Source organism: Liolophura sinensis, chromosome 6 (genome assembly GCF_032854445.1).
Source record: "Liolophura sinensis isolate JHLJ2023 chromosome 6, CUHK_Ljap_v2, whole genome shotgun sequence".
Taxonomy (NCBI): Eukaryota; Metazoa; Mollusca; class Polyplacophora; order Chitonida; family Chitonidae; genus Liolophura; species Liolophura sinensis.
In genome coordinates, this window is record NC_088300.1 from 29,779,245 (window position 1) to 29,802,915 (window position 23,671).

A 23,671-nucleotide genomic window follows, 5' to 3' on the forward strand; every position below is an offset into this window, starting at 1 on the left:
TTTTAAACAGACCCGCAGTTTTTCCAAATCATTTCTTTTATCCATAGCGCCTTGATATATTGCCATTGTATGATTATAGTAGTCAATTCGCCATATGTGACACGTGGTTATATTAATAAAAAGTATAAAAAAATAATAAGAAAAACAAGAACACGAAAGTCGGACGGATAAGTGGAAACGTCAGTGTCATTACCGTGGATTGTCATAAATTTTACAACAGATACCTTGTAGACATCGCCATACGTTCCACTGCCGACCCGTTGAATAAGTTCAAAATCGTCTTGTGGATTTCGTCTAGAAATGTCAACGGATGTTGCCGCACACATTTTCGCTGAAGAGCAGCACTTCAGCGTCTGTGAAACTACGTAATCTCTATGAATTACTCTCACATTCTGTTTCTGAAATTTCAACCTCCATTGGAGTTAGTTCCGGACATGCGCGTAGAGAGGACAAACTCCTCTCAGCGATAGCTACAATCATCCTTTCTTAGGTCATGTGATAAAACAAACATTGTGCATATATTGTTAATTATGAAAGTCTATTTTCCCTACTCATTGTGGTAAAATGCCTGCAGACAGTCTTACAATGCGCACATACTTACAAGAGATCTTTTGATATTAACAAGTCAAGCGTATCGTGCATTATGAAAACGATGTGGGTTGCTCTTATAATAGTGGCATCGTCATGTATGAATAGGCGTACGCTTACATGCGACTACACGCGCTGCTCCTTTCAGGCCGTAACGACAAAAAATATTTTAACCAAGGCCATCATAAAATACACAAGTAACACGTGCTATAGTAGGCCTATCGGACCTGTGCAATATCGTCTCGTCGTCATGTATGTACAGGCCTATATGTATGTATAGGCCTACTTGGGGTATTATGTCGTAGGCCTATTGAAGAATATTTCAAATGAAGACACAGTACCGGTAGGCCTATACATATACTGAGTCTTCCTGTGGCAGGACGAGTCCATGCCGACAAAGCGTGCTACCGCCTCTAAAGCATCGATCATGCCCGAAGACACCGACATCAAACACCGCCCAGTTACGTTATATACTGACACCGGGCCAACCAGTCCTGTTTCCGTTGCTCTAACCTCTCAGTGCCTAGCGACAACTGAGGCATAAATAAGTAGGTCTACCATATTTAACGCCTTGGGTATGACCCGAGCCGGGTTTGAACCCAGGTCTCCGGATTTTGGGGCAACGATTAGGTCACCGGAGAGGACGATTAAATATACCTATACGCCACGCCGGTCTTTAATACTTTAAAGAGAGAGACTGACATAATACAGATATGACGTACGTAAATCAGCCAAGGTGTAGGCCTATACAAAACACACACCCATTCATGATTTCAGTGGGCCCCAAAATATGTTGTATATAATACGCACAACACACTGAACACAGCAACACCCACGTACATGTAAGCATATAGGCCTACTCATTGCATCGATGTTTTATTTTTATTATTGTTTTTTGTTCTCATATTCAAGAAATTACGAAATATTTTATGTATGTATATGTATGTGTGCTTGGGATTTTATGTCGTACTTTCAGTCATATGATGACGAAGAGTCATTAGGTGTGTGCACATTGTGGCAGGGCGAATCCATGCCGCCAAAGTTGCTTCCCCCACTAAGGTATTATGCCGAAGACATCCAACTCAGTCATATTTTACCGATACCGGACCAACCAGTCATGTTTTCTTGCTCTCACCTATCAGTGCTAAGCGCCAAGAGAGGCAGCGAAAAAAGTACCATTTTAAGTATCATTTTACCAAGTCCTTGGCATGACCCTAAACGGGTTTGATCCCTTGCCTTCTAACTTCGAAGCGGACGCTCTAACCATTAGTCAACCGAAGCGGTCTTATACATGTATTTACCAAATACAACATTGGATCATTTAGTATCAAGGCGACGTATTATCATTTCGTCGTCATATGACTGAAAAATTGTTAAGTATGACGTTAACCCCCAAGCACTCACTCACTCACTCACTCGTATTATCATTATATGGCATACTGAACCAGGTGTACCCTTAATAGTACACTTGATTATGGCGGGAAATTAACAACAAATATAAACGTAATAATAATACTAACAAAGGAAAGAAAAAGAAGAAGGAAAACAGATGCTAAATAAATAAATAATGTTTTAGAAATTTAAAAGATCTTCGGGTAATGGTAATTTACGTGTAACGGTATGTATTTCGGCAAATAGCTTTAATTTCCCTGTGGGTGGTATACAGTATGTCATATGACACACATCCTACCATCCTATTATCCTTTGTATAGATCCCCAAATGATTACGAAAACCATGTATAAATAATCTAACAGTGGTATTTAGAACGATGAGCCTGTCATATCACATTCATAGTCATACATAGGCGGGACCTCCGTGGCTCAGTCGGTTAGCGCGCTAGCGCAGCGTAATGACCCAGGAGCCTCTCACCAATGCGGTCGCTGTGAGTTCAAGTCCAGCTCATGCTGGCTTCCTCTCCGGCCGTAAGTGGGAAGGTCTGTCAGCAACCTGCGGATGGTCGTGGGTTCCCCCCGGGCTGTGCCCGGTTTCCACCCAGCATAATGCTGGCCGCCGTCGTATAAGTGAAATATTCTTGAGTACGGCGTAAAACACCAATCAAATAAATCATACATAGGCTTTATATATATATATATATATATATATAGATATAAAAAGTTTGAGGTTTTAAAATTCAAGCATTCGCCTACAATTCGAATGGGACATTCAAAACGAATTTTTTTGGGGAACCAATTGCCCAGTGGATAAAGCATGCGCGTAGTTCCTCCGATATGGTACAGTAGAAGCACTGTACATGTACCAGAACAACGGAACATATTGTCGGAATTGGCTAAATCACATACATAATCTAATAAATTCTACTATTGCTATGTTCACCAGCGATAAATAAATAATTAAACCAAAATAATGCGGAATAAATGAATGAATGCTGGGAATTTAACGTCGTACGTAACAATTTTTCGATCACATGACGATGAAGAATCTTTATTTGTGTGTACATATAATGTGTCTTCATGTGGCTGCTCGAGTCCATGCCGATAAAGTGCTGCCACCACTAGAGTATCATGCCCAAGATACCAGACATGACACCCCACTAATTCACATTATAATGACACCAGTCCTGTTTCCTTCCTCTAAAGCCTAAGAGCTGAGCGCCCAGCGAGCCAGGAACAAGTATCATTTTTCTAAGTCTTTGGTGTTACACGACCCGGGTTTTACTCCGGGTCTCCGACTTTGAGGCAGACGCTCTAACCATTAGGCCACCGAAGCTGTCATCAAATGCAGATAATTTCGATCAAATCAAAGGCAATATATGGTAGACCCATATATATTACTTAAAATAAGTAACGGGAATAAAGCCGTGGCGATTGCACTTGTTCTAACACAAAGCAGTATATATAAGGTATTAGTAATTATCTGATGCAATGAGGAAACGGTGACTTCGCGACATGCAATAACCAAATGTGTTTTACGCTAAGATATAGTAACTCAGTATAGTAATTCAGTCTGATTCTGTATGGAATTTAAAGCGTTGTGTAAGAAAAATTATAATGTCACAGTATAAATGATTTAATTATCTATTGTTATAGTGGAGACCTCACAGAAGAACACGTTTTCGTTTAGTTTTCTTTTATTTACGGAACCGCTTACAAGGAACATTCCAAAGAAAACCGTACTTAACTATTTATCAGAGAGATATTCAGACGACCCAGTAAGCAATGAAACGTCTCATGAATGGTAACTTTTGTATATTATGTTGACAAGAATAAGGCATTTTTACAATTTTGCAAAAATGTATACAAGTGACCCACTTTGGTAAACACCAGGACTACTAACGTGCATAAATTATGTAAATCAACTTCTGATGAAGCTGGAAGTCACCTTATCATTCCCTTATAGAAGCAATGGTCATATTAATCCTTGTATCCATCGATTTTAACTAAATTATTGCCAATATTCGCATATACAAGAGTCGGCCTATAGCTTACAGAGTTATCTCCCCTGTGTCTGCGTTATGTGGAATGATGATGATGGGCTAACTTTCGCTTTTAAAATGGGATCAATTCAGTTTTGACCTGTTATGTGCACAACTGCCGTCAGCTTCTAAATTTAGCTTGCCACTGTTTACATATGCTAAATTCAGGGCCTGCTGTCTGCCTCTACTTTAGAATGTTCCAGAATACGCTCAGTTCGGTGCCTGTTTGTTTACATCAAGTGTTCAGGAATTTTCTTATTCTAGACAATTCCACCAGGCTATATCAGACCTATGAAAGCAGGTCAAAGGAAGAGAAAGGAGAGTTATTGAGAGTTTTTGATGCTTTCGCTGTGTGTAGGCCTTTTGTGCTGAATTTTGGTGTCTTTATAGCCTCTGGTTTTGTTAGATCATATCTCCACCGAGCACTTGTTCAGTTTGAACTTGTATATTTAATTTGTGCTCTTGTGTACACAGTGCTTATTAGTACACGGACCCTGTCTGTGGAATTTTGTGTATATTTCATCATACACTCAGTTATACTGTGGATTTTCCCTCTTGTGAATTTGCCTCTGAGCATTTATGCCTGTGTGGTATATATTGTGGAATATATGCGTCCGTTTGGACTTGACACCGTTGTACATGTAAGTACTTTAGTATTTGTACAGATACTGCTATCCTTTCTTGTTAAACTTAAGTACTTTAGCATTTGTAAAAGTCTTGTTATCTGTTCTTGTTAAACCTAATAAATTGTTGTAAAATAAAATCTGCTGGTTTTGGTTACTTTTTTGTGCGGCTAAACTGTCGTGTATTTCGAACAAGCCATCTCTTTATAATACAGACAGTTTGGGTCGTAACAGACCCCATCCGCAATTACACGAGAAGGATACCCAATATTACTGAGCACATTAAACCATACTTTTTTCTTTTACGTTCCACATTCGTCCACAACTCACGTAGTCATAAAAGAGCTATTTAAAATGCCTTTGACGTCATTCAGTGAAAACATGACATTAGGAATATGTTTACGCAATGTCTATCAGTCAAATTGCACGGAAACTACGGAAGATTTTGTTTTTTGAGGACACTTTTGTTATAAATGTTAAATAGTATTATTTCCACCAAATCTGTTTGAACCTTGGTATCCGATTTATTCCGTACGTCTTCCGTCATGTCATTTAAAAACTTCAGCCCTGTTGCCTTGGAGCTATTTTAGTAGCCATGCCGGGCTTACAATGGCGTAGTGGATGTATAGTATGTCGGAATTGATACACCCGGGGTTCAGCCTCGAGCCGAGTCATACCAAAGTCATACCTAATCGGTAATCTTGATATTACCTCGTTTAGTTGGAGGTATTAGAGGAATTGGAGGTATTACAGGAACATACATGTAGGCCTAGTATACTGATCTTGCCGATGTCAGAATCATGTGACTGGGTGTCCGGTGTCTTCACACTAACACTAAATACATCGGCTACAGCTTGAGGTATGTACCACCGTGGTGAAATATTGCTGAAAGCTACATGTGTTAAACCCAAAGCTTTCAAGCAAACAAATACATAGATATACCACAGCAGTTTTCCCAAAAGACCACTAAACTAAATCAGATAATATACAGGCAGATTAAGATTTGCAGAAGAGAAGCACACATCCACTTGAAATGATTGGAGAAATACAGGGTTGAATTATTTTTTAGGCTTTGAATCGATGGTTTGTTACGGAAAGCGAATAATTTATTTATTTTATTGACTGATTTGTGCTCAATCTTGGGTTTTCACTTATTTGACGGCGGTAGGGTTTACAGATAGATGAAACCGGAGTGACCAGGCAGTAAACCACCGTCCTTCACTAGAAGATACCTGACACTTCTCCCAACATAAAGCGGCAATCGAAAGGGCGAGAGCTGGAGTTGAACCCCCGAAGTCACTGGTAAACGTCCTGATGTACATTTAGTCGCTTTAGTCAGCACCTGAATCAGCGAGACTCCCCTCCCCCGAAAGCGTAGACTATGTTAATACACAGTCAAGTGGTTTTTAGACGGAAACATACACGCAGGATAATGTATCTTTCATATAAACTGCACACCGATTAACATTAATAATTTAATAATGAAAAAACAAGAATCAAATAAAGGTTTTTTTGATTAACACATTTATTACGAACACAGAAAGATTCAGACGATGTATTCAGCGAGATACTCATAAAACAAATGCGTTACGACAGTCCAGTTTATTTATTAGATTGCTGTTTTAATTCGAATACAAGAATATTTCATTCACATGAAAGCGGCCAGCATTTTGGTTGGAGGAAACTGGGTAGAGCCCGGGGAAATACATGACCATCTGCAGGTTTCTGACAGACTTTCCCACGTACAACCGGAGAGAAAGTCAGCGTTGGCGAGGGACTTCTATGCTGCCCTAACATCCAATATAACACAGGTATATTGGCTGAAAACATGCATATACTGCAATCACGAAATTCGTCTTATACCACCTACAATACTATTTATTAGTCAATGCCACATCTTGGCATGTACACAGACCAAGGTTACATAGATTTGAAAAATGCGTGTTGCACCGACATTGACGAGGGTATGGAGGTCTCTGAACTGTCAATCATCAGCTCAAACACTTGGCCAAACATAATGCATGTTGTTGCAAATAAGTCATTCGGATGTCCCACACACTGGTATCAAAAGTTCAATTTTTTGTGACGTCATCAAAAAGGGAATGAAAAATAGGCTAATGTTTTCACGAGAAAATGTCGTTTGCTGTTTAAATGTCGATCATCCCAACACTTTTTATTTGTTTAGTCCTAGAATTGCTTTAGTTTGCGCAACAGACTTTTGAACCATTCGTTCCACCTGTGCTATGTTAATCTCTGTCTCGGTAGCGGCGAAAGCCTCGTTCGTCTCGCTGTTTTGATCTCCTTCGTTGTCATGTTCACTCAAGGTGAGACCTGCGACACGACTACCACCCCTGCCTCTACCACGCCCTCTACCACGCCCTCTGCCACGCCCTCTTCCCCTTCCCCTGCCCCAACTTTGCCCTGTTCGTTGTCTGACGTCACTCATATCACCGCAATTGGCAATCTCTTTTACTGTCGGATCGACTGTTACTAAACAGCTATTATTGTTCTGCAATTGCCACACTTTAGCCCCTTTCCACCTTAGAATGTCATAAATATCTTTGACTAGTGCATCTTCGTCGATACTCAATCCCTTCTGTTCCAGCTCTGCCTTCACGACGGCATCGACGTCAGGCGTGAACTGATCCAATGAAATCTCTTCCCGCGCGCTTCCAATAATGACATGTGTCAGAACCTCTGCGTCTGTCAGTGGTACGTACTGTCCTCCAGTGATGAAAGACAACGCCTTGAAAAACTTGACGTATGGTAAAATGCAAGGTTGACACCCCACTACATAAATCATGACGCCAATCTCGGACAGGTCACGTGCTGTCTTCAGCGGGTCGATGCCGTTTGGACAACCATTCGGGAACCCGTCCCCACCACGTCCGCTGAGCCCGTGGGGTGGGGCATCGGAGATTAACACACATATTTTGACAGAGTCCGGACGCCAGCTAAGTTTGAACACCTGGTTTAAGGCGTCGGCAACGGCTTCTGGGGTGTCCCCGCCCCCATCAGCGCTACACTCATTTAGCCACGATTTCATGATAATGACGTCACTTGTGAAGTCATGTGTCCGTGTGACGAAAGTGCTGTCCTCTGGCGGATGATCTCTGTACTCCACCAGCGCCAGGCGTACATCAATGTCTTCGCCATGTAGCGTAATGCCCTCGACAATCTTCCGTATATTTTCCCGGGCCTCATTTATGTACGACCCCATACTACCAGTGCAGTCCATGGCGAAGGCAAGATCAAGGCTGGTATCTTCCACTTCGGAACTTTCCGAATCTGAGCCGGGATTTGAAGAGTGTTCGAGAATATCTGACGCCATTTTTTCACGATATTTTCAATATATCCGTAAAATAAATAAAAATAAATAAAACACTGCTTACGTCACCTCTACAGTAAGATGTAAACGTTGACTAGCCAGTTGTCACACATTTCAGCCTAGTTACAGTCCACCAATACACAGCGAACATACAGAATTGTAGGCACTATTATAGATATAGCATGAATATACGTATGGAGCCTCGCAGCACTCGTGTGTCAACAACTATACACAAAGTACAGCCTAACTACTGGGCCTGGCTGATCAGTTGCTATATGTATATCCGTTGCGGTTACGGCTGACAGGCAGTGGTGCAATACTGCTAAGTTAGCTATTTCGGATACGTGGTGCAATTCCATAGGCCAAATACAGGCATGTACACACAGGAAATAAAGCTAGACCATAGCCATGCAGTTAACATACACATGATAAATGTCTGTTCATGGTGACACCTTCAAGTGTTCGAAGAAATGCTATTGTCTGTACATTTGAATATACATGTTGCTCGAGGGAAGGTTATCGCGACTAAACTCCGCACAGCGATCAGTACGTCTGCTGTGCGCGCTATTTCCTGTTATTTCATCAGCCTGTATATATTCCTCCGCATTTGTTTTCATGTCATTGTCTATTTAGTCTGAGGGCAACAGAACATCCTGTCTAATAAATTTGAATTAACGCCACTGCATTTTTTTGACCTAATTCATCCATGCTAAGCGCTGTATGAGTTGCTACTAAGTAAAAGCATTCACTTGAACAGTTTGAATAAAAAATTAACGTTTTTTCTTCTTTTTTGGGGAGGGTAGAATAGACTTTAGCAGGTGTCTGTTGTATAAGTCCTTCAATATGGTATCCTCGTCATAAATCCTCGTCAAATCCCTCCAATGCTGAGCATTCTCGGGATTGCACTCGTTACGATAGAAGGTTCAGCGATATCGAGTACAGTACCGCTATGTGCGGTGTTAAATCCTTAATCATGTTGTCGTCACTAATCCTGCCCATACACACGTAAGGCTTACGTTTAAAATTAACCAGATTTTACTCTTTAAAGGACAAACTTGATTTCAGTTTCACAGCCGAAAACATTAAATTAAATTTTTTCACACTGTACTAAAATTAATGCTCTTCTTGTTAGTGGATGGTTTGATGACTTCCGACAGATGTTGAAGTCTTATATATGCTCACTTGGTATATGAGAGACCCGCGATGCCGTGATAATCTTCCTGCATATATGGTTGTGTTATCAATATTCATGTATTGGATCTCTGTCCACGCGTGCAAGGGTCGTGTCCATATTTCCGTTTAAGCCCTGGTCCGCACACACAGTGACTGTGGGTTGACTTGCATGGTATTCCTGAAATATCAGAAATAGACATCAGTATGGAGGGTAAAACGAGGGCAGCAACGACAGTGTGAGAGTTGACGAATGGTCACACCTACGCGGTGAAATACGGACTCGTGTCAATTTATCTAAGTTAAAGATTTATTTCTCCAGCTGTTCATGTAAATGCTTAAAAAGAATTACACGACTCTAGTACCATGGTTTAAATAGAAATAGGTAAAAAAAATGCAATGATGTAAAAGGGTCATTAGACTTCACTGGTTGTATGGCACGACTATATGTACCTGCTAAAGAGCGGACTGATAATTTACACGGAAACCCCGTGAATTGGTTAAACTTCATACTGCGGAAATTTAGCGACATACATATCCAAGCCAAAAAAGAAAAAAAGAAAAAAAAATCGAACTAAATAATAAAGCATATCATAGTACTGAGAAATTTAGATATTATAGATATTGTCCTAGGGGGCTCCGTGGCCGAAGGGATAAACACACCAGACTCAATGACTCAAGAGTCTCGCACCAAAGCGGTCGCTGTGAGTTCAAGCCCAGTACATGCTGGCTTCCTCTCCTTTCTTGCGTGGGGAGGTCTACCAGCAACCTGTTGATGCCCGGTTTCATCCCACCACAACCCTGTCCGCCTTCGTAAAGGTGAAATATTCTTGAGTACGGCGTAAAACACCAATCAAATAAATCAGTAAATAAATATTGTCCTTATGACAGTTTAAATTTATCACCTACCGGGCCATTAACGCGTGGTTAATCTTGGATTATTCAGTTAGATATTACAGTTGTATATGTTTTGAACCTCCCTGGAAACTAATGACTATATCTACTTACTGCTACCTGTCCTCCGTGGAACTAATTATACATATATTTTCCTAAATTGTGACGCCAATTTTATTAGTGGAACTGATGTTTGGGAGTTTGACTTCGTACATTAATTTACCGGTTGACGGACTGAATTGTGATTTGGATACTTCACTTCCTCTCTTAAATATTTTTCTGGAATTTTATATATAACTACATATATCCATGTGTCACTCCACAATCTGCTGTGATATTTGATTTCCACTTCAAGACTTACAAACAAGAACAACGCAAACTGTTATGCACAAACTTCCGGTGCTTCAACTGTGCACGTGAGTCTTTTCTAAGACACTTACTTGTAGAAAACCGGGCATGCAGAGCCCGGAGGATACCCACGACGATCCGTAGGTTTATGCCAGACCTTCCCATGTACAACCGGAATGGAACCCAGCATGAGCTGGATTTGAACTCACAGCGTTCGCATTGGTGAGAGAGAGGGGCTCCTGGTTCATTGTGCTGCGCTAGCACGCTAACCACCAGTCTACGGAGGCTCTCTTTCTTGAGTTGGGACCAGCTACTTCAACAGTGTATTGTGACATTTGACATGACCATCAATGCCCCAGGTAACAATTACTTCCGTGCATTAGAGTGCCGGACATTTTTCCGATGGACGCTATCAAAGCTCTGTTTGCCTGCTTCCGAAATGCTGTGCCATACCCAAATGATACTCGGTGTGGCGCGACTCCAGTATACGCTCAGATGTGTGCAGTAGCAAACAGAACGGCGGGCTGTGGGGACACGGCCTTGTGAGCTTACAAAGGTCACGGAGTACGAGCAGATATTCACGTACACACACACTCGCTAGAGGGCCCGACAGGCGTGTGATAACTGCACAGTGAAACTCTTCAGAACAATCAATATACTCTGTGGCAGGAGACATGATGAAGGCAGGTTTTAAGGTGGTCATCTTTGGAGCTACAGGACAGACGGGAAAGGCATGTGTGGAAGCTGCTCTACGGGAAGGTCTGTACAGATGTAGACTTACATTACAGAGTGGTTCACCCCTCGTGCTGAGAGGTGATATAGACATCATTAATTCATACAGTGAACTGCAGCTTGTATATATAGGGGCCAATGTATTTGTAAGGTATTTTAGCCGCTCTGAGGGCTTGAATGGGTGTGTAAAGGTTTTACATGGATGGCTATGCTTCATGTTAAATAAACTCGACACTGTGGATATATGCGCCACTTATAAACAGTTAGCGGAGATGGGTAAGATGATACTTTTTAAGCATTTCCATGAACAGTTAGAATACCACCCCTAACCAAGGTAAACTGAGGAGAGGTCGGACGGACCAAACCAGTGAAGTGTGACCATTATTTTTCCAATTATACCACATTTTCGGCACTGCTCTAGCTTATGTTGGTGAATGAGTCAGTAGCATCTGTTTCGACGCCTATAGATTTAACGGGTTGATATGAATGTGTAATCTTATGTTCTGTCTGTGTACTCAAAAGTTTTAGTTGGAAGTCAGTATACGAGTGTATCCAGATGCCCTACATATTTCTGTGGGATTAGCCTCAGGAAGTCTGCCAGCAACCTGCGGATGGTCGTGGGTTTCCCCCGGGCTCTGCCACGTTTCTTCCCACTATAATGCTAGCCGACGTCGTATAAGTGAAATATTCTTGAGTACGGTGAAAAACACCAACCAAATAAATAAATAAAATAGCCTTAGGAATGCTGATTATAACATTATATAACGCTTCGCTCTAAAAATAATAACAATTATGTGCTAAAATTTAGCAGAAAATCTGTCCGAGTGATGCCTGATATCTGAGTGTTGCTATAATATATTCTGCTGTTATATCAGATGATTAGCACACATATTCTGTTTAACATTGACTGTATTAGACTAATACGATATTATGTTAAATATGACGAAGTATTATGTTATAATAACATTCAAACATCGTGCAGACAACAGATTTTTAATCTGATACTTAACAGATTATTTGTTTGAGTGTAAAACGATTTTTTTTGCATGAGAGACATATTCAAGCAGAATGTAAATACGTAATGATCCATATTCACTCTTCAATAGGACGGTTTTATGAGAGTCTTAAAGGTGAAGCAGGCCATTGACATTAACTTAGTCATCGTGCTTATTACGGTTGAACAGGTTCTTATGTACAACAATCCTAGATATCGCTGTTCAGATAATAGTTAATCAAAATTGTCCTGTCAGATAAACAGATATATTTACAGTTCCATGGCATGCAAATGGAAATCTGTATATAAGTTATCTTGAAAGTCATTCAAGATAACCTTGTCAGTTTGCGGGGTCATTTTTTGTACTTCATATCAAAGTCTTCAACTGGCTTCGTTTGGCAACACATATTCAAGTTTGACCTCTGATAACGTTATTGTGACCTCTAATGGAGTTTCAAATCAGCGTCCGCTTTATATCTTATGGTATTCACATCTCATTAAGCTGGTCGCCGTCATATATATTTTCACAGAACTAAATATAGTCAAGGCGTGGTTTGTGAGATGGACATTATCAGTCACGTTAATAATGTGTGGCGCACAACTAATCCTGCAACTTTATGTTTCAGGCTTGAATAAAAATAGTGTAAATTTCTCGTGTAATGTGTGCTTTTGCAAGAAAGCACTAAGCCTGATCTGACAATAAATACATGTTTTGGGGCCAATGAAATGGTGATGTGCATGACGTGTGATATGGCAACAGAAGCTCACCTTACAATTCAGATATTTAACTACTTTTAATTCAGTGAAAAAATCTAATGTTATTGAGATAAAGGTATGAATTGTCGTTCTGCTGATGCTTACCAAGTTTTTATGTTCACTTTCCCTTTAAAGATTATTACAACGGTTTCTGCGCTTTCAGATGGAAAATGGTATCGCACTATAAAATATATATTTGTCTGTGTTGCTTTGGGTAATTATATCGCCCAATATTGTATGTAGGATTGAAGGTCAGGGTTCTCGTGCGTGATCCAACTCGACTGTCATCTTCCGACAATTTAGACGTCATCCAAGGGGATGTAACCAACGAGGATGACGTGAAAAAGGCTATAAGTGGACAAGATGGTGTGGTTGTTGCAATCGGAACAGGAGTGGATTTGTGTATGTCATAAGTATTGCATATATATGTAACTGATGTTCTTTTGTCGAGTAACTGGAATGAAGTTGGTGGTTGTCTTTTGATGGCCAAGTCAAACGGGACGTTGGTTCAGTAGCATTGCTCGGATAGCAAATTTTGAAAATCTCGCTGCTTTCGTTACAGTAGTCGGGTCTGTGGAAGAAATAAGCGGTCGACGGTACTTTCTGGTGTAGTCTTTCATGAAGTTCGTTGAAGGTTTCTTGCTTACCACCATTATAACTTGTCACACTCACCTGTGGAAGTCGGTAGACTGTTATTTGGAATTCCCTTGTTTACCAGTGCTTTCATTTGAATTCCACAAATTACATGTTAAAGAATAATACCATTATCGTGCGTTTTCGTAAGCTTGTTAATAACATCCATGGTATTACCCTATTTCTTCTAATTTTTGGGACACTTGGTATGCTCATTTTAGCCAATATATATGTAATTGTGACATGACTATTGCGTTTCTTTTTTCTCAAATGGTTAGACCATCTATAATAAGCAACATGCTCATATCTTTACTTTTCCAAAAGGCGAGTAAAGAAATGCAGTATTCTACTTTCAACGCTACTAATATCTATCCTATAAATTAGAAGAATTAGGTTATTAATGCCAAACGAGACCACAAAAACACACATTAGGACTTCAGCCGAGAACAGTAATTACACATACATTTATATCTGATTGGACAGGTGTTTATAGCCATATTCAAGAACTTTTCACTTTTTCGATCACGGCCAGTTTCATGAGTGGAAGAAACCGCAATGCCCCTCTGGCCTTAGGGAAGTTACTTACGAACTCTCCCACGCGTGGCGCACACCATAATGGCGTAAGACAAGGTGCCTTCAACGAACGTTAGGTTGTCCAAACGAGCTTCGTTGACCACTTATCAAGACCCCCACAAACACTGACCAACAGCGAATCCGCAAATTTAGTGTCCAAGGGTGGAACTGAACTCGCACCCCCTGTGACTTAGCGATTGAAAAGATGAAGTAAAAATTGCATGCAAGCCTGTTTTTATTAGCCATAATGGTTCGGCCAGTACTCGCTCTTAGTAATTGAAAATTGCATGCAGGTTTGTTAAAATCTATCATGATGACTTTTACATCTTTAGATCTGCAGATTTGGTGTTTTTGGTATTTTCATTTTAGCACACAGTAGAATATCTGGAATGTAATAATGTTCTCATGCACGCATACAAGTGGATAGGCTGTGAGTAGTTCTCACTATTCTGACCTTGCCGTGCCTTCACTATTTATTTCAGCGCCAACAACTCTGTTCTCTGTGGGAACCACAAATATTGTGGCCGCCATGAAGGAGTGCAATGTAAAGAGGATATCAGTTTGTAATTCTGGTAAGGACAATTCCTGTTTATTTAATTGTCGCGCTCAAAATTATTTCACACATACGACGGCGGAGAAAACCATGCCGACTCATTGCGTTGAAAAACATGTGACAAACCTAGCTGTATTATTCCAGTGACAAAGCAGTCATCATCTGCATTCGGTTGAAACATTAAGTTATATTCTTGTACACGAAATGCAAGACATGCTCATCTGAAGTGAAACATTGCGTGAATACTGTTTTTTTCCTCATGAAGTGTGTTCAATGGTTGAATGAAGTCTATTCTTCTGCATGAAATGCTAAACATTATCTCAAGTAAAACATTGATTGGATACTGTTTTTTCTTCATGAAACGTCAGACATTGTTGAGTGGTTGTACGAATGCAGAGCTACGTAAAATGCCAGACATGATGTATAGTGAAGCGCTGTATTAGTTTGATCGTTTATGACCTGTGATCGTTGGTGGTGATCTATGACGTCACATCAGAGTTGCCACTTAAAACGTAAGACTGCTCGACTTCTGCATTCAAAGTGAATGTACACATTTGCCGTTTGGACCTTGAAACGAACTGTTTGAATACAAAAAAACATGTGGCGTCATGGATACCTTTTCCATGCGTCCCAACAGAGAACTGTCGAATTCCATGCTTAAAAAAATATTACTCGGTTGGAAAAATTCTGATAAAAAAAATCGATCTGTTTTCCACGACAGTGTTTGATATTCATCCACAATTTAATAGAAAGTCTGTTGCCTGAGTGATGCTAGAATGTATTCTGTTATTGAGGCAGATTATTTTGTTAAATATAGCATATATATAGCATCTATTAATTCAGTCTAGAGATAACAGGATATTGTGTTGAGTATGACAAAATATTATGTTTTAATAACAGAACTCATTCTAGCATCACTCAGGCAACAGAATTCCTGTTAAAATGAAGAGATTATTTTTTGAGTGTAATATTCCAGTTTACATTTTAATGTTTTCTTTGCCTTTTAAGTTACCCCATGTCACAGGAGTGTACAAAATTTGAAAGACTGCAGTACAAATATTAAAACTAGAGCAGTGACAACAGTTTGATGTTTGGCAAGTCACACGTAACCGCTGAAATACAGCCACTTGTCTATTTACTTCAGAGGGTTTTATTCTATCTAAATGCACAAGTAGTAGCAAATTACACGCCTCCTAACAACATGGCTTAAAATGAGTATAACAAATAGAAATCTGCATCTGTTCTCGGTTTCAGCATTTGTATTTTTCCCTGAGGAGAAATTGCCAGCACGCTTTGTTCCCATAACCGAGGATCACAAACGACAGATAAAGATATTGGAGGAGAGTGACTTAGATTACATCATTGTATGTCCTCCACATATAGCCGGTAAGTAAACGTGATTTGGTTATGCTTGACATAGCTGGCCATTTGTATAGAAACTCGTGGTACTGTTCGTGATACTTAACGCCTGCATTATGTTTTTCATAACAGCCATAGCAGTCACAGTCGACATGGACAAAACGTTTGGAATCTTCGGCGTTTTATGGTTGTTACAACTAAGATTAGTAGAAAAACACATTGCTTTTAGTGGTTACAAGTTAGTGTCCGTCCCACCGTTCGTCCGCCCGTCCTTCTGTCCACTTCTTTGTAAACCCTATCTCTTCAAGATTATGACCAGATATATCAAACTTACACTAAACGTACACTATTCACGTTATGTGACCTTCGTCAATTTAATTTTAAACATCACTGAGATCTTTTAAGTTATACGTTGTGCCAGGCCTGTAAAATAGGATATTTAATTTTTAAGCAAAATTTTCATCAATCGTGTACCAAATATACCATACACCACATATTTTTTTAATCAAGGACCTTGCGCTTTCACCTATATTATCTTGCACTGTGAATTGCAATTGTGGTTAAAGTCGAGAGGTATTTAGTTCCTTGTAGGGTTGTTTTTTAACATCTTTCTTTTGACCACGAACTTAGAATAACGATGGTAATTGAAACTCATTACTACTTCTAATCTCTTTATCTTGTAAACTACTCAGTGTACACGTGGAATAACTTGACAACATAAAAAGCGTGTATTTATAGCTGTTACAATTACCTTTCGTAATGTTTCAAGGACATGAAAGGATGAAATCAGTTTTGTTGCAGTTGTACACTTATACCAAGATTAGCACACTTTTACCCAGATTGGCACACTTTTACCAAGACTAAGATTATGACGTTTAATTAAATTAAATTTATTGGGAAATAATTTTGGACTTATTTTTGAAATATCAAAGATTCTGCATATCAATCCGTCTTGTTTTCACGAATATTGCAAGCATACAACTTCATTCATTCATTTGTTTCTGTTCTTAAAGATGAACCGGCCACGGGAAAGATCGCTGTCCAAGAGTCGAGTAATGCGTCTAGGAAAGTTAGCAAATACGACTTGGGAAACTTCCTGGTGAATTGCATGTTTCCAGAGACGGATCAGTATCTCCACAAAAGGGTTGGGGTTTCCAATCCACCCTAAGGTGCTCGCCTACATCTGGCCATGATGCGGATCCTGAGTCTGCAAGACATATATTAGTCTGCACGACATATATATAGTCTGCAAGACATATATTAGCAATGAATTAATTTAAAGAAGGGTTTTACCTTTGTGCTCCGATTGTGAATTTAGTTCGAGATTGTATTTATGAAGCTGGCACCAATCGGGGGTTTGTCTGTAAGCCCCATTTCAGAACACAGAAATTACGTAAGACAAACGTAACGGGAATGCAATGGAGGCTGGAAACCAACGAGTTAGAGCCTCAACCCCTTATACTATGAGATTATATTAGCGAACGTGACTATATGGGGTCAATCACCTTGAATTTCATGCTGTAAGAACTGCAGTACAGTAGGGTGATTAATTCGTGAAAAAAGTATGGTTTACGTATGATTTACAGTTAATCAAATGGAATTTCATAAGATTTTTTATCAACCTGGTACTGTATAAGCTAGTAAAAAATGCCATGAAATCATTGGGATTTTATTGTAAGTATATATGCTGAAAATACTGCAATGAAAGTTAAGTATTGTAACGGTGATACGGATATGACGTTGCATGTGTAAACGTGAGATAATGAAGGACCGAATGATACCGAAGAGCATTTGTTTATCAAGGAGCATTTGTTTATTGAAGAGCATTAGTTTATCAAAGAGCATTTGTTTATTGAAGAGTATTTGTTTACCCGAAGAACATTTGTTTACCGACGAGAATGTGTTTAATCCACTGCCTTTTCACAACAAATACTCGTTTTCATTATTAAAAATATCAATGTTAAAATGGAATCGTGATGTTTTTTTTGGAATATGAAATTAAACACATATTATAAATTGATATATTTCAGTTGGTGGACTTTATTGCACTTATTGTCGCCAAGACCTCTGAAAGATTCTTCCAGAAGCTAACATTTCTGTGACCACTAAGTTTGCCCGTTCGAATCCAGTTCCCATCGACTCAACCGTGACTTTACAGAAGAGCCCCAAAATAGAATTCTACTGTAACATCCTGAAAGCTACAATAGAAATGATTTTTTTAAAACCATAACTATGGTCAAATTCCCCCCCCCCCCCACCCCCCCCACCCCCCCACCCCACCTTCAAAATGCTGAAAGAAGTGTTTTGTGTCTCCTGATCGTGAAAACTGGAAATATATTTTCTTAGCTTTATCTCAAAGCCTTTGTACATTATGTTGCGTATCACTCGCCCATTTCATTAGATGGTATAATGTTAGCCTGTATTTAGTTTTGCTGTCTGCAGTTCTTTAAGTCAGAGTTTCACCAGGCACAAGCCGTGGGTCGAGGTTTCCCTAGGGCTTGGCATGCCTAGGTTTCTCCACTCAAACATCAAGCTCAGTGCCTTCATATAAGTGAAATGTTCTTCAGCACATAGCACTAACCAAACAACCGTATATACATGTAGTAAGTACTTTTAATCTCTTGGAAGTCACACATAATGAGGTCAAAACAGAAAACTTTTATGTGTACAAAAGTAGCTAGAAATCATGGACAAGGTGTTGATCTGTAAAACCATGGGGCTCTGCTGGTCAGTTGAAGGTATCCCGAAAAACGGGAGATAACTCTTATTCAAGATAATGTCTTATCATCACTAGGGTGATGGCGAAATAAACGACGAAATACTGAATCAAGAGAAACATTTCACCTTCGTTTCTCGCGTTAACATTACTCATATACTACATTAATGTGTTACTACTAACAAAAGCATTGACTTCCATCTTAATATCAATTGGTGGATGGCCGTATATCTTCTGTGTGTAAATTTCTCCTCTTTGCAGCGTGCACAAACATAAGATGTGAATATCGCCAGTATAGTGAGTAAATTGTCTCTAATGCGCCAAAGTCGGGGTTACAACGGTTACTTATCTTTCCTTCACCGATGAATCTTGGAACCCGTCCTAAGTGAAACGATCTTGGAATGACGATAAACCATAATGAAATAAATAACCCAACACCCACGAGTGCATATATTGTACAAATATATTAATTATTCTGCTTTTTGGGCTGAATAGAACTGCAACGTCATCGCAATGAAACACAGTCACTAAATTAGAAAAAAAGATTGTGTTTGGAGACAAATGAGTCTACTTTTTTGTCAGATTACACTTCTATATGTGTACTGAAAGTTAAACCTATGTAATTTTGTCACATAATCAGTTCATGGCCACGTGGTATTGGTGCCTGACTTTATTCGCTTGTGGAGGGGCTTGTATTGCCAGACGACGAAGTTCGATTTGCAGATGTCATAAAAAAAGAATCTATCGACCGTTGAGCTCAACGAATCCGTTTCAATCGACTGACGACTCCCATCTAGGGGAGCTAGCTCATAAACATATATAAATATGTAGGCCCAAGGGCGGAAAAAGCATGTAGGCCCTATATTAATAGTAATGTACAGTGGGAAAATTGCAGTTTACCATGTTTAGTTTAGGGAGAAAATATATTTGCAATAGTGTGATGTTTTATTCAGCGAAGGGGGCCTGTTTGTGTTACAAGTATATATAATTTCCGGAAACTAAAAATTGGGGGGGGGGGGAGGGTAAAAAGATATGTCCTGTTTATATAGCTGATTGACTGGTGGTTGAACCAGAGTTTTCTTGATACGAGCTGGGCGCTCTAATTACTCGGCCAACGTGGTACGGTATCTTATACCACGAGAGCTAATTGGATAACTGATTAATGGCAAACTTTTTTTCTCTCTGGTAAATGGTAGCCTGGTTAACGGTTTTGACACATCATCCAGAGTAACAACTACTAAAACGAAAGGAATACATGACAAGGTATTTTATCAATGTTTAGGCAAAATTCTTTTTATTAACTTTGCCCTGTATAAACATCAACATAAAGTAGACAGAATAAGAGTGAACATGAAATACACAATAACTTTTAAACTACAAATATTTTTGTTAGCTATTTTCATTTCCTCGTTAAGTAACGCACTACGTGATGTGCTGTAATGCTGATGTATATATGTATGTGCTGATGTGATATATCCAATGAATTCCGTGAGAGCTCATGCAAAGGATTTCAGCGACAGAGGTGAAACAGTGAAAACCTTATAAAGTCAAACTATAACATGCAGTATGGAAATATACACAATACAGAACTGGATTCCTACATTCGTGCATTTGGCACAGCCATAGGGTAAACGATATGACCATGTGGTGCGGATGTGTTCTATTCACCTTTAATAAAGTCATCACGAATTTATCAGTCAGATTATCTCGATCAGCGCCCTGATTGCACGAAGAAGTTGATCACAGGGAACAGAATTGTCTCCCCTTAGCTATACACCGTATATAGCGTATGCCCTAAAAAAAAAAAAAAAAAAAAAAAAAAAACTAAGCAGGTCACTATGTACCTTCCACAGTCCATGTGCGCGTATATACTGTTCAGTGTCGAAATGACCTTGGAACAATCCTTTGAGAGCCATAAGTTTCAATTTCGTTTCACCTACTTCGTTAACTTATATCAGATAGATCTGGCAATTAATATTAAAAACACAGATCTACTTCCAAAAATGAAATTTACATAATAATGTCCTGTCTCTTCGAGAATAGCTGTACCTACTTAGCTTTGTTTCTCCATACAGATTTCTTGACCATTCGCTTTGCTTGTTCCAGTTCAATTTCCCTTTCTTCAGTTGAGTACACGTCGGGAGTTGAACCTCTTCCAAGGGATAGCGCAGGAGCTGCCGCAGCCGGTTTGAACAGACTTTGGACAGCCGACATATCCTCGCATTTAGACAGATGCTGGGCTGACAATGGTGCCTCTTTCAGAGCCGCTTTGTTCAAGTGAAGTTGTCGAACATTAGCCCCTTTGCTTTTCAGTTTTGCGTGCACACTTCTGGAAACCCTTTCCTCGGCGTCGTCGTCCAAATCTCCACCGTGCTCCCGAAGCTCTTGGACCACCTCCGCCTCCACATCAGCTATCCACTGGTCCAGGGACAGCTCCTCCTGAGCACCTCCGATTATCACCTGGGTAAGCAGGTGCGCACCTCTTAGTGGCACGTATTGACCGCCAGTCAGGTATGCCACCGCCGTGAAGAAGTCCTTATACGGGGAGATGGACGGCTCGCACCCCACCATGTAGATCGTCACCCCTTTCTCGGCCAGCTGACGAGTGACAACCATTGGGTCAATGCTAGCTGGGCAGCCGTTCGGAAAACTGTCGCCACTGCGTGACAGCCCGTGAGGTGGAGCATCAGCTATGAACACACATATTTTAGTTGATTTATCCCTCCAGGACAACTTGAGAAGATCGTGAAGGCCATCGGCAACAGCTTCTGGCCTATCCCCTCCACCTTTGGCACTACAGTTCTCCAGCCAGCCCTTCATAGTGCTCACGGACCCTGTAAAGTCATGGGGTCGCGTCACGAAGGTCTGGTCCTGGGGCGGGTGGTCACGGTATTCCACTAAAGCCAGTCGGACGTCGCTGGTTTCCTTCGCTACGATCTGTTCCACGATTGTGCGAATGTTATCCCTGGCTTGATTAATATAGGAGCCCATACTACTCGTGCAGTCCATAACAAAGGCCAAGTCCAGGACGGAGGAATCATGCTTGGCCAGATCGGGTCTCTGTACACGGTCCGCAGCTACACCTGAAGCCATTTTGTATCTATATCTCCAGTCCACAACTTGGTTAAAGTGGGATATGCTTTTAAAATGTATACAGTTTATATAGCCCAAGTACGTTGTGTGTACGCTGTCGACGAGTAAACAGAAAGTGTTTTGCGAAATTCCTAGCTCTAAAGATAACTGACAAATGTGACCACGTCACATTGAACCCGTGTGTATGACGCACCGTCCCGGATAGATATAGGTGTCATGCGTCTCTAATGCTGATGGCAAGGTACAGCTAAGGCGACGAGAAGGGGGATACCCTAACTCAGTTCTCAATAATGCTCAAAATAGAACTAGGCCTCATACCTACTATACAGTTGTTGTTCGCTAGGAGGCGTGTCGATATATCCTCGTATAAATGTTTTTTAGGGAACATCGTATTGACCCACATACATCACTGGAACATGTTTGTTCATGTCTTAGCTATTATTGATCATACCACAGCATTCATTAACTGTGTGGAACAGATCGCTTAGTGACTCAAGCCTGGTATTTCATCAACACGTGTAAACTCTATAAAGGATTTGCTAACACTTGAGGCCGCACATGTCTTGCTGCGCGGGCTATGTCAAGAATCAGATTAAATACGCGTTGATACAGGAATTTGAATGTTTCATTTCTGTTTTATGAAACCATTGTAAAGAGGACTTAATCAATGTGGAGAGGACTGAGTCCTCGTTGACATAACAAGATTTGTATTTTTAAACTGTAATATCCAAAAACAGCCCTGCGAGGTTTCTGTCTATTAAACAGGAGGAATGTTTAATTTATGATGTGCTGCTTTATTTTCGATTTCACCGGGAGCTTACGAATAATGAGAATAAGAAAATGGTTTTAGATGAGCGTGTTTAATAAATTTGGTAGATAATGCCTGTATGGTTTATTTATTTATTTACTTATTTGATTGGTGTTTAATGCCATGTACTCAAGAATTTGTCACTTATACAATACACATGTGGTCAGTTTTATTTATGAAGGATACCGGCGTTTGCTTCAGTAAGTTACTGTCGCCGTCGTATAAGGGAAATATTCTTGGTGCGGCGAAAATCACCCACAAAATACAATAAATCAGGAAGTTACTGACTAACTTTCCAGCGCCTGAGCTACATAGCTATGCGCGCCATACTGGTGGAAGACAAGCGGTCTTGAAAGATTTATTTGTTTACCCACTTATACGACAACAGCCAGCATTATAGTGGAAGGAAACCGGACAAAGGCCGGGAGGTGTGTGTTTGTTGGGGGGGGGGGGGGGGGGGGGGGGCATGGCCATCAGCAGGGTGCCGTATGGCCGGAAAGGAAGCCAATATGACTGTATTCACGCAAACGAGCGTGAAAGCCAAACGTTGTTAGTCATTTTTTGTCTCTAAGGCTCCACGAATAATTAGTGTGCGAGAATCAAGGAATCCCCTGTCTCAGGCTGGGGTCCAACCTCCAAGTGGTGCGCAAGAGACTGCGAGTGGCTCATGTTACATATTACCTAAAGACAGAACAATAAATATAACGTGTGTAATGGATATTATCGTACTATCAGCTGTGAGCTGTGACAGAAACTAAAAAGCACACGCCTATTTAAGTGATTCTGTTCACTTTATCGCAATACAGGTGTTGAAGAAAAAAATATTTATATGCACGTTACCTAGACATAAGGGGAATTAAAAAAAAACACAATACCAATGATTAATTGTTTAGTCGAAATTAACTGATCTATAATTTGTATTGTAAACAAGCTTAGCAATTTTTAAACCATTGTCTTTTTTGAGATGACTTTTTAGTGTTCCGAATGAAAAAGGTGAAATTTGAGCTGAATACTGTTATCGCGAACAGTTCGGCGGCTTCATCGTGATTACGCTGAATTTATTCTCGGA

At 40.2% G+C, this 23,671-nt stretch overlaps 4 protein-coding genes across 6 annotated transcripts in view; 1 reads left to right on the forward strand and 3 right to left on the reverse strand.

Moving 5' to 3' along the window:
- The window catches only part of LOC135468894 (mitogen-activated protein kinase kinase kinase kinase 5-like), a 35,505-nt gene extending 35,086 nt beyond the window's left edge, over positions 1 to 419 (reverse strand). For all 3 annotated transcript variants that reach the window (XM_064747358.1, XM_064747357.1, XM_064747356.1), the window contains exon 1: positions 225 to 419. In XM_064747358.1, the coding sequence (XP_064603428.1) occupies positions 225 to 326 (102 nt within the window). In that variant the 5' untranslated portion in view covers positions 327 to 419. The remainder of the gene's footprint in view (positions 1 to 224) is intronic.
- Positions 420 to 6,210: 5,791 nt separating this feature from the next.
- On the reverse strand, positions 6,211 to 8,202 carry LOC135468926 (uncharacterized). The gene has a single exon (XM_064747418.1). The coding sequence runs from the start codon at positions 7,974 to 7,976 to the stop codon at positions 6,819 to 6,821; it is 1,158 nt and encodes a 385-aa protein (XP_064603488.1). The 5' UTR covers positions 7,977 to 8,202; the 3' UTR covers positions 6,211 to 6,818.
- Positions 8,203 to 10,993: 2,791 nt separating this feature from the next.
- On the forward strand, positions 10,994 to 18,005 carry LOC135466868 (flavin reductase (NADPH)-like). The gene is made up of 5 exons (XM_064744620.1): positions 10,994 to 11,144; positions 13,111 to 13,269; positions 14,556 to 14,645; positions 15,881 to 16,012; positions 16,999 to 18,005. The coding sequence occupies exons 1-5, from the start codon at positions 11,060 to 11,062 to the stop codon at positions 17,151 to 17,153; spliced, it is 621 nt and encodes a 206-aa protein (XP_064600690.1). The 5' UTR covers positions 10,994 to 11,059; the 3' UTR covers positions 17,154 to 18,005.
- A 2,508-nt stretch (positions 18,006 to 20,513) lies between these two features.
- Positions 20,514 to 21,954, reverse strand: LOC135466866 (uncharacterized). The gene has a single exon (XM_064744619.1). The coding sequence runs from the start codon at positions 21,792 to 21,794 to the stop codon at positions 20,751 to 20,753; it is 1,044 nt and encodes a 347-aa protein (XP_064600689.1). The 5' UTR covers positions 21,795 to 21,954; the 3' UTR covers positions 20,514 to 20,750.
- Between the last annotated feature and the right edge of the window lie 1,717 nt (positions 21,955 to 23,671).